The sequence below is a fragment of the Belonocnema kinseyi genome, chromosome 3, assembly GCF_010883055.1.
Source record: "Belonocnema kinseyi isolate 2016_QV_RU_SX_M_011 chromosome 3, B_treatae_v1, whole genome shotgun sequence".
Taxonomy (NCBI): domain Eukaryota; kingdom Metazoa; phylum Arthropoda; class Insecta; order Hymenoptera; family Cynipidae; genus Belonocnema; species Belonocnema kinseyi.
The window spans coordinates 117754731-117766425 of record NC_046659.1 but is presented as its reverse complement, the minus strand read 5'-3'; the positions used below and the strand labels follow the sequence as shown (position 1 = coordinate 117766425).

The window sequence follows — 11695 nt, the reverse complement described above, 5'->3', positions numbered from 1 at the left end:
AAGTTTTCTGATTCAAATTAGAGAAATCCTAACACCAAATACAGGTTTGACCCAGAGATAGGTTATAGATTTATGAACTTTTTATTACTCTGCCATTCACTCATTGTCAGTGCTCGGAACGTAATAATTAAGAAATTTTAAAATACATGCGGGAAATCCATTAGTCGAATAGACTAAAATATCTCTAGAAATTGCAAACTGTACAAATATAAAAAGAAACACTTAATAATATTAAATAACAATGTATAGATATTTTACTAAAAGTTTTATCTGTTAGAATGAAAATATAATATGGTGAAGTAAATAAATTGTTACTTATAAAAGAATATCAAAAGATGAGAAATAACAAAGATATATTTGGAAATAATCAAATAACTTTAGGAATATTACAAAATATATGAAACAGAAATATAAATTTAATTTTCTCTCTGGTATCTATTAAAATAACCATGTCTTACAAAGCGTGGATATTTTACGTTTGTTATGAAATGTTGGCTATTTAATTTTAATTTAAATGGTTCTTGTCCATGCTAAGTTTACCATCAGTGCGCCTCGAAGGTGTACCGAGAGTTGCTTACAGCGTTCCAAGTGGCTCTTGGCAAACTATATGGGTCGGTGCTATTTACGTGGAGCGGTGGGTAGAGGGGAAGTGACCTTTTTCGCCGGACGCGCCGTCTATATTTATGGCGGGTAACTAAGCTCGCACCGCATCTACGTTTATAATATCTTTGTCCTACCTTACCCAAAGCTCTGTGACGTTTCCCGCCCTTATTTCCTACCTCTTGCCCCCCTGCCCAAGCAACTATTTTTTCACTCCTAACCTCAAAAACTTCACACACTCCAAATTTTCACTTCAAACCACTCACTTTCACCCTTCACACCTTTGCCTTCACTCACCCTTCTTCCTTTACACTCGATCTCCGCACTTTCTGCCTTTTCTGCATCCACTCACGCTTATTTCCTCCACCAAAGCCAAAAATACACCACTTGACAAAAAGAGTTCTTTCGCGATCGGTACCGGAAACGGAAGCCAATTTATCCGTATGCCTTTTTCATCAAATTAAAAATTCTTAGAGTTATAGCATGTACAAAATTCCGAAAAACACACAAAAATGAACCTTTTAAGCCAAATAACAGACCATATGCAAAAATGGCAAGAGAACAAAAAGTTTGATTTCTAAATGCCCTACAAGATTATTAAAACAATTTTTTGGATTTTCTTGAAAAATCGAAAATTCAAATTTGAATAGCATAAAAAATAATGGAAAATCCAAAAATTCAATTGACAAAGTCTGGGTCACTGAGGTTTAGGGACATGATTTAGAACTTAAAATTAGGTAAGGCTGCTCAGCAGGACGTATGCGTAAACTTTAAATGATAAAAATAACATTGGAGATAATCAAATTCAGTTCATAGAAAAACGACAGAAAATAAAAATAAAATGTTTACTAACAAAATTTCTTTTAAAGGATGTACATTGTTTTAACGAGACAATAAAACTACGTCTGGTTTAATGCAAATGCATGTTATGAATTGTAATAATATACATTTATGGAAATGATATAAAATGTCAGGGATAAGCTCAAGATCAAAGCAAGAGATACGTCATGAGAATATGTTCTTTAAGACCAAAGGAGCTTTAACAAAAAAGAATTCACAATCGCCAAAAATACTGTTGTCGATGATTTGACTATTAGTTTTAACAAGTCTGTGCACAAGGACCGAGCGCGTAGCGCGAAAACAAATATTCGCACACCCTGAGCGCGCTCAAACTTGCAAGCGAAGCGAGCTGAGCGCGCAGCGTGCGATGAAAATGTACCCGCTAAGCGGGAAGATTTTTCATTAAAGAGTTATCATTTTGGATGAAACTTCATATTTTTCGTTGACGACGTATTTTGTGGCGAATTCTTTTTTTTTCTGGAAATTAAAGTATTAGGCTGAAAATTAACTTTTTTGTTGCAAATTGATATTTTTTGGTTAAAATAAATAAATAATTTTGTAGGACATTCGTTTTTTTCTGTAAGGAATTCCATAGTTTTTGGCTAGAAATTCTACTGGTAGTAAATTAATCACGATTAGCTCCTAGCAGATTTAATTGTGCCCAACGTGCCACAAAAAACTGTCTCGGCTCATTTTTAAAAAATCATTACAGTAATAAAAAAACGTGAAATCAAAATACTAGCTGATTGTCTTAAGAATTGGAACTAAATTTAAAAATTCAATTAATATTTTTGTTCATTTAAAATACTTTTTTTGAAAAATATACATAAGTATTATTATAAATTATTTAAAAATTATAAATTTACGCTTTTTTAGATAAATACTCTTAGCTTTGAACCGAATAACAATAAAGCTCTCAAATTTTTGTTCATTAATTTTTTATCTTCTATGTATGAGAATAAAAAATATGCATGCCCATAGGAATAAATATAAATATATAATAATATATTGCAATAATAATATATAATATAAATATAAATAAATATGAATCATAAAATTTCTCTCCAAAGAGACAAGTCTATTTCTTATTCTTATATATAGAAGATAGGTACTTAATCAACAAAAATTTAAGAAGTTTATTTTTATTCGGTTCAAAGCTAAGAATATTCATCTAAAGAAGTATAAATTCATAATTTTTGAATAATTTATAATAATGCTTATGTATATTTTTCCAAGAAAATTATTTTAAATAAACAAAAATGTTAATTGAATTTTTTAATTTAGTGCTATTTTTTAGGACAATCAGCTAGGATTTTCATTTCACGTTTTTTTGATTGCTGAAATGATTTGAAACAAATGTTGAATATACATCTAATTTTTTAAGAAATTCAACGATTTTCTTATGAAAAAAAAAATCCGTTATGTTTGAAAATTCGATTGAGTCTAATTTATGTATAGATAAGATAGTCTAAATAGTTTGAAGCTGAACCCGCCAGCGTAATTGGTTAACGCTCCACTCGTGAATAGCGGTGCTCCCGGTTCAAATCCTGTTCGAAGCAGATTTTTTCTCGTTTCTGCACAAAATAATTTGGCTATTTATCGGCAATATATAACATCAGAAATTAATTAATCACTCTGGTCTACGAAATAAAATCAATTCCTAAATCCAGAATAATTATGTGTAGAGGTAGTCCAGGGTAATCCGGTATCATCCAGAGTTGTCATTTCCCCTTCGAATTTCAGTGAAAATTAAAAAAAGAACATTTCTCTAGTGAATAAAATATTTGTTAAAAATTATATAAACTGGTAGAATTTAAAGGATAAATAAATTTCTGTTCAGATGGTGAAGATGATGGTGACTGTGGTGATAGTCTTCACAACTTGTTGGCTGCCCTTCAACGTTTTGATAGTAAGTCGATATTTCCTTGTATTTCGAAATTACTGACGTTTTCCATACAATTCGCGTTTCTCATCTAATCGGAAATTTCCAAACAAGTTTAATTGCAATAGTGCATTGAAAGTAATTAGTTCGCTATCACGTATGCCAGAAGTGGGTTTAAATTGTGGACTAAGTTTGTAACTTTCCAACTGACAGCTACATATGCCTGAAGAAAGATTTTAGCAAATATGTTTTATATTTTTCAGAAATTTAATTGTTTATTTAAATAATGAACATAATTTATTGCGCAATTAATCTGACAGAAAAATAAATTCGACTATTTGAATAATTGAATAATTAAAAACAAAAAATCTTGTTCTTTGTTAAACATTTCCACTTTTATTAAATCGTAGATGGTAGTATTTAAGGCTAATATTATAACCAAATATTTTATAATGTAAAAAATTACTATGCATTCTGGTAATATTCTTTTAGGACGACTGAAAAACCCCGAAAAATAAAATTCAGGACTCTGTAAAATTCTCGATTTGGAAAATTGCCGAATAATAAAATTCCTGAATAACAAAATTTTCGAATAATAAAATTCCCAAATTAAAAAACTACCGAATATCAGAATTTTCGAATTATAAAATTCCAGAACAATAAAATTCATTAATTGGGAAATTCCCGAATAATAAAATGCCCAAATTTTATTATTTCCGAATAATACGATTCACGAATTATAAAATTCCCGAATAATTGAAATGACGGATTTCACATTCCCCGAATAATGAAAATCCCGATTTGGAAAATTCCCGACAGTTTATAAATTTCCGAAAAATGAAAATCCTAATTCGGAAATAAATTTATAAATTTCCCGAATAATAACATTCATTAATTGGAGAATTCCCTCGAAAATTGCAGAATAATAAAATTCAAAAATTTTAACATTACCGAATAATAAAATTCTTAAATTGGAAAATTACCTTAAAAATTCCCGAATTGAAAAATTTCCAAATGATAAAATTTCCGCATTATAAAATTTAAAAACTATAAAATTCCCAAATAATTAAATTCATACTATGGAACATTTCCTCGAAAATTCTTGAATGATAAAATACAAGAATTATAAATGTAATTAATTGGAAAACTCCCTCAAATATTCAAGAATTATTTAATTCCCGAATAATAAAAATTCATAAATTTGAAAATTCCTCGGAAATTCTCGAAGAATAAAATTCCGGACTGTTTATAATATTTTCGAATTTTAAAATTCCCAATTAATAAATTTCCTAGCAAAAAATTGCTGAAATAAAAAATTCCCGAATTTAAACAACTGAAATTTTTTATTAATATTATTTAATATACTAGTTAAAATAATATATTTTTATGCTCAATTTTTTTCAAATATTGTTATTTTTAATTTAAACCATTATTTTGGAAACCTTGAAAATCTTTTTTTTATGAAAATATTTGATAATTGTATTTTTAATTAATAAATAATATGTACTGAAAAGTTATTTTTTTAATTGTTTGAATTCGGTCAAATTATAAACTATTTGAAAGTATTGTGATTTAGGAATTTTATTAGCCGCAAATTTTATCATTTAAGAATTTTGTTATTCAGGAATTCTCTTAATCGAGAATTTTATTATTCAGGAATTTTAGTGTCTGGAATTTCATTTTTCGAGATATTTCAATCGTGCCATTCTTTTAATCACATTACGGTAATTGTAATTCATGTTAACCACTAAAAAAATATTAATTTTCTGAACTTTTGTAAATCACAATTTTTAATCGAGGAATTTTAATCAAAGCAATTAATTTCTAAAAGAAAAAATTCAATATAGAAAAACTATTGTTCAGAGACATGATTTTTGGCACAAATACCTTAAAAATTGTTCTCACCATGCAGACTACTAGAACAACTTTTCCACTCGAGAAAATGTAAAATGATCAAGATTTTATTTTTAAAGATAAATTTCAAGTTTTGAAGATTTAAAAACTTTGAGGAAAACTTGGAAATAAATCAAAAGATATTTCAAAAGTTAAGCTTTTTCGGAATTTTAAAAGACAATAAAATTTTTTTTAAGATTCCTGGGAAAATTACAAGTTACGGAACGAACATAAAATTTTATTATTTTCTTCAAAATTTTGCATTTTCATTATTGAAAATTCATCATTGTAGTTGAAAGTTTAATTTTTTGCTCAAAATTTTTACTTCGTGTCAAAACTTCTTTTTCTTTTTAATTCCTTTTCTTAACTGAAAAAGCAACTTTTGCATGTTTCGCTGAAAATTAGTTTCATTAATTAGAAATTTAACTATTCCATTTTCTTATTACAAATTGATTGCTTTTAGTTTTAAAAAATGTAGCTTTTAGGACAAATGCAAATTCTTTCAGAAGATATTTCAATTTTTTTTTTCAATTTTAGAAGTCTGAAAAAGATTGACAAATAATTGAAATCTTGAAAAGCTTTCGAAAGTTTATTTTGAACATAATTTTCTTCAATATTTTGAAAAAATACGTTTTTTAAAGTATTTTGTACAGATGAAAGAACATACAAAAATCTACCTAATATTCCCGGGAAAATGGCAAATCATTTATTATCTTTAAAAATAATTTTAAGAGAAAATCGAGATAGATTTCAAAAGATTTCAAATGATTATCTAAAATTTCAAAAGCAATGTAGAGAATTTTAGAGCACATTTTTTTATTCTAAAAGATGTTTCATGCAGTTTAGAGAAGATTCGAATCCCTTTTAAACATATGTCAAATATTTTGAAAACTTTGAAATTATATTTTATTATTTTTAAACTAATTTTTAGAGAATATTTAGAAAGATCTCTAAGTTTTTCCAAAAAATGCCAAAAAGAATCTAGAAGATTATAAGGCAACTTTTTTATTTTGTAGAATTTTTAAAAAAATTACGAAAATTTTGGATAATTTAAAAATATATTTAAAGTTAAGGTTAATGAGATTTAGGAAGATTTAAAACTAATTTAAACTTATAGAAATAAAAAGCGTTTCTTAACATTCCTGGGATAATTTAAAGATTTTTTATTTTGAACGATTAACTTTGAAAGAAAAATGAAAAAGATATACAAAAATTTCAAATGATTACTGAAAACGTCAAGAATATCCGGAAGATTTTAATGCATTTTTTTGGTTTTTAAAGATTTTTCACAATTTTCGGAGTAATTCGAATTAGATTAAAAGAAATTTAGGAATTGTGGAAATTTGGAAAAAGTTAAAAATATTTCAAATCTATAAAAGATTTCCGAAATCTTTTTTCTAATTTCAATTTTTCGTAAATTCTGTGAAACAAGAAAGGTTTCTTACCAATTTTCTAAATGCCATTTCGAAATTTCTGAAATCCTAAAAAAAATGTTTTATTTTCTCAAATGCCTCAGAAGAATGATATTTATATAACCTAAAAAACATAAAATATTTAAAAATAAATAGTTATTTTAAATTTTTATTTTGTATTCAAACTTAATTTGATTTTTTTTAAGGTTTATAATTTTAGTTAAAAATTTATCTCTTTGATTGACAATGTAACTATTTCGTTCAAAAATCGTCTTTTTGTGGTTAAATATTCAACTATTTGCCTAAAAATTCATTTTTTTTTAAATTTATATTTTCGAATTCAAAAATTAGACTGTTTTGTAGACAATGTGGTTTTTTAAATTTAAATTTCATATTTTTTGTTGGAAATGCATTTGGTGAAAATTATTCTTTTTTAGTTAAAAATTCAACCTTGGTTGACAATGTAACTATTTCATTGAAAATTCGTCTTTTTGGTTTAAAATTCAACTTTTTAATTAAAAATGAACTTTTTTGTTAATAAGGAATATTTTCGTATTAAACAATTTCACGTTTTTGTATAAAATTCGTTTTTTGATAGCAGTTTCTTCTTTTTTTTTGAAAATACAACTGGTTAAAAATTAATATTTTTTGGTTGAAGATTCATCACTTTAGTTAAAAATTATTCTATTTAGTTCACAATGTAACTATTTCGTTGAAAATTTCCTCCATTTGTTTGACAAATAAGTTTCTTGTTATGAATAAATACTTTCCTATTACAAAATAAAGCGTTTTTTGTAAAATTGGTTTCCTGTGAATAATTTTCCTCTTTTAAACTTAAAAATGTAATTGGTTGTAACTTAACCTTTTTTGGATGGGTTTCAACTACTTTCTCGAAAATTCGATTTTTTTTAAGGCTTACACTATTTTTTATTCAAGATTAAAATAATTTTTGGTTAAAATATCAATTATGTATTACATTTTTCATAAAGAATTCTTTTTCGGTTGGAAATTAAAATGTTTGGTTTAAAATGAAGTTTTCGTTGCAATTTTAATTTGACATATCTGCAATATTTAAAAATCTTTTTGAATTTTCTCAAGAATTAAATTGAAAAATAAACGGGTTTTGCGAAATTAGTAATTCATTAATGATGCAATTTTACAGGATAACTTATAACTCCCGAACAGAAATAAAAATAAAAATCAGGGTCTCATTTTTTTTCTTTACAAAAACATGTTTTAAAAAGTTCAGGTACGCAGGAATTTGAAATTAGGGATCCGTTTTCTGTAAATATAAAGTCAACATTAGCAGATGCAAAGTTGGCCAAACTTTTCTAACTCCACTTTTTCTCTAGAAAAAGGGCTTTAGGGATGCAAATACATTTTTTATGAGGTTCAAAGACTATAATTTCAGAGGCAGATAGGAAAAAGCAATAGGAAATTCAACTTTAAATATGATTTTTTATAAAATGAGAAGAAAATCGCCTTTCTCTCGTTTAAATGAAAAAAAAATACGATTGGACTTCTTTCCATTTCATCGCATAAAGAGTGTAGTTTTCTATGCGTTTACTGGCAGTACATTCTTGAAAAGAAAATGTTTTTCGACGAATATTAACGTTAAGAGAATTTTACAACAAGTGTCCTGAAAGTGGTACGATAAATAGAGAATACTTTAAAGAAAAATAATTTTTTAACATTATTTTGGTTAGACTGGTTGAATTGCCAATTTTCAAATTTTATTCATATTTTATTATTTATAAACAAAATTTTAACTTTGATTACTTTACAATAAATACTTTTCAATAAAAATATAATATTTGATATTTCAACAGAAGAAATTTAATTTCAAATTTTTATAAATTATTATTATTATTTTGTTTAATATTTATTGTTTTACAAAAGATTGTTGAGCCTAGAAAACCCGATATCTGACAAATATCATTGTAGGAATAATCAAACCTTATGATAAAGGAACAAAAGCAAGGGTAGTCAAGATACCCTGATTTATCAGGACGTGTCCGGATTTTTCATGGCTGTCGTGATTTTGTGATTTTTAGAATTTCGTAGATCTGGGCTTAAACCCTTATTGTTTCGGTTGGGTGTGCGTTTGTCCGTGATACTTTTTTTCAATGCAGGGAAGTGAAGGAGGGCAGGGGCGGTGTTGGGAGGAAGGTAAAATGAGGGGAGGGGAAGTAGGGGTTGATGGTAAGGGAAATGCCCTAAGAAATCCTTACTTACCCTCTCATCATTTCCCCACCCCAAACTTCCCAACTCTCAATTCCCCTCCCCTCTCTTCCAATACTAAACTTCTCCTCCTGAAAAAAATTCTGTAAGGATAAAAAATTTATATATTTTTGTTAACAACAATTTTTGTTGACTTAAAATTCATTTTGAAAATTTTGAATTTCTGTTTTCCATAAAAAGCTATTGGCTTAAAAATGAAATTATTTGTTTCCAAATTTAATTTTATGCTTGGACATTTAAACATTTTGTTGAAACTTTTATTTTTTAGGGTTGATAATCCCTTTTCCAGCTTTTTTCAAATAAATATTTTAAGATTATTCATATGAAAAAATATGAAATAAAAAGAAAACTTTTTCAACAAGAAAATAAAAAAAGAAATCTTCAAGCATACATTTTTCAAATTTTAAATTCGTATTTAAAGAATTTAACTAAATAACGAAGAACAAATTAAATTACTAAAGAACTTCAGAAGTTAAAAAATCTAAAATTTAAAATCTTTACCAAGAAATGAAAAAAGGAATAAAATAAAATTAGTAAAGTTAATAAGGACTGACTAATCTGATGGAATTTTCTGTAAGGCCACTTTTCAGAAAACTTTTTTTAAAACGAGAATAAAAAAAAATTTTCCCAATTTTATTTATTAGTTAAAAGATATTTAGTATTAAAATGCAGTTAACACTTAAATAGAAGTCTTAACAGGCTACGAAACCCTTCTTTATAGAAAATTCGTCTTTTGGGCATGAAAATTCCACATTTTGGGTCCAATTTTTTCTCTTTGTCGGCTGAAAAGTCAGTTGAAAGTAGAACTACTTTGTTAAAAATGCATTTTTTCATAGTTCATCATTTAAAAAATTTTCAGCAAAAAAAGTTTTTATATATATAAACACTTTTTTTGCTGAAAATTTAACTGTTTTGTTAAAAATTCGTTCTTGATTAGTTGAAAAGTAATTTTTGAACTAATCAGGTAACTGTTGAATTTTGGTGAAAAATTCATGTATTCTGTTAAAAATTTAAACTTCTTTTTTGGTTGAAAATTTATATTATTTTGTTGAAAATTAATGCACTCTGTTGAAAATTAATTTCTTGGTTAAAAATGTGACTATTTTGTTGGAAACTTCTTTTGGTCACAAAGTAATTTATTTAACTGAAAATATGCCTATTCCATTGCTGGTTAAAAAATTAACGTCTTTCTCGGAAAATTCGTCTGTTCTGATAGAAAATTCAACAGTTTAGTTCAAAATGCATTGTTTTGAACTAAAAAATCAACATTATATTTCAAAATTTAATTTTTAATTAAAAATTAAACAATTTTATTTGAATTTCGTTTTTTTTTGTTTGAACAAATTGTTTTAATTGCAAATTTTACTATGCTGTGTTTTGTTAAAAAAATACTTTCATGCATGAATTTTGTTGAAAGATGTCTTTGTTATTGCAAATGCGTTTATTATAATTAAAAATTAATTGTTCAACTGTTAATATAACTATTTCATTTTAAGTTGAAAATTCATAATTCTTAGTTAAAAATTCATAATTTTGTTTAAAATTCTTCTTTCTTAATAGAGAATTAACTTTACGTTCTAAAAAATTACATGAGTGACTTTGTTTAGATATTTCCAATTTAATTTATTGGTATAGAAAATTATACTTCTGCGTTCAAAATTAATCTTTTAGCTTGAAATAAACCTTTTTTGATTCAAAAATAATTTATTTTTCGGTTCAAATATTAATTATTGGGTACATTTTTTTATGGGAATTCATATTTAACCTATTCCATTCGACCTTCTTTGTTTGAAAATTCAATTACTTGGTTAAGGATTAATCAATTTTGTAACAGAGGACCTCGCACATAGTATATGGGAAAATATCTTTCGGTGGATTTCGCTGAAACTTGGTAATATTTCAGCTTATAAGGGGCAAATGAAATATCCTTAAAATTTTTTTTTTTCTTTGATTGGACAGTTTCAGCGATTTATAGGGCCAAGCGCTCATAATCGGTGCGTACGATATATTTGCATAGCTTTGGGTACAACAATATTGACAATATTAGAATCACACATTAAAATGTGCTCGAAATTACGTTCACCTATCCCAATAACTCTCACAGTGCGCTTTCCACAACAGCGGAACGCTAAGCGCCTAATATTTTGCATTAACTGCAACACTCACTGCTCGAGAGAAACAGCGGTGGTACAATAACGCCAGCATTAAGTGCGGTCATAACAATCATATTATCAACCTGCTTCTTACAACGTTAGAACGCGAAGCGCTCAATATTTTCAATTATTTGCAAGATTCACCGTTTGAGGGCAGCAATGATTCTTAACTAAGGTGGATATCGATTTCTATTGTGCCAATCATGTATATCGTCGTCTTCCCGCAACGCTCCAACGCTAAGCGCTCAACATTTTCCATTATTTGCAAAAATTACAGTTCGAGGGCAGCTATTGTAACAATCATGTATATAGCCCACTTCTAACAACTATCGAACGCTAAGCGGTCAATAGTTTTAGCTAACTGCAATATACATAGTTTGAGGGAACAGTTGTGCTAAAATAAAATCAGTATCAAGTGCTATTGTGCCATATGTCGTCCACTAAAAGCAACGTTCGAACGCTAAACGCTCAATATTTTGAATGAACTGCAACACTTGCAGTTTAAGGTTAGCAACAGTGGTAAAAGCAGGGTCAGTATTAAGTGCGATTATGCCAATGATATACGAGGGTAATTCAATAAGTCCTTAGAATGACCAACAGATGGCGCGCGAATCGCTCCAAATCATCTGTTTTTAGTCAGCACCACTCCCGACTAGATATATGGTGCAGTCACA

The 11695-nt window shown here is 27.3% G+C and overlaps 1 protein-coding gene across 3 annotated transcripts in view; it reads left to right on the top strand.

The window, feature by feature from the left end:
- Positions 1-11695, top strand: part of LOC117169307 (RYamide receptor) — a 265162-nt gene that overhangs the window by 240160 nt on the left and 13307 nt on the right. For all 3 annotated transcript variants that reach the window (XM_033355620.1, XM_033355618.1, XM_033355619.1), the window contains exon 5: positions 3281-3349. In XM_033355620.1, coding sequence (XP_033211511.1) covers positions 3281-3349 — 69 coding nt within the window. The remainder of the gene's footprint in view (positions 1-3280; positions 3350-11695) is intronic.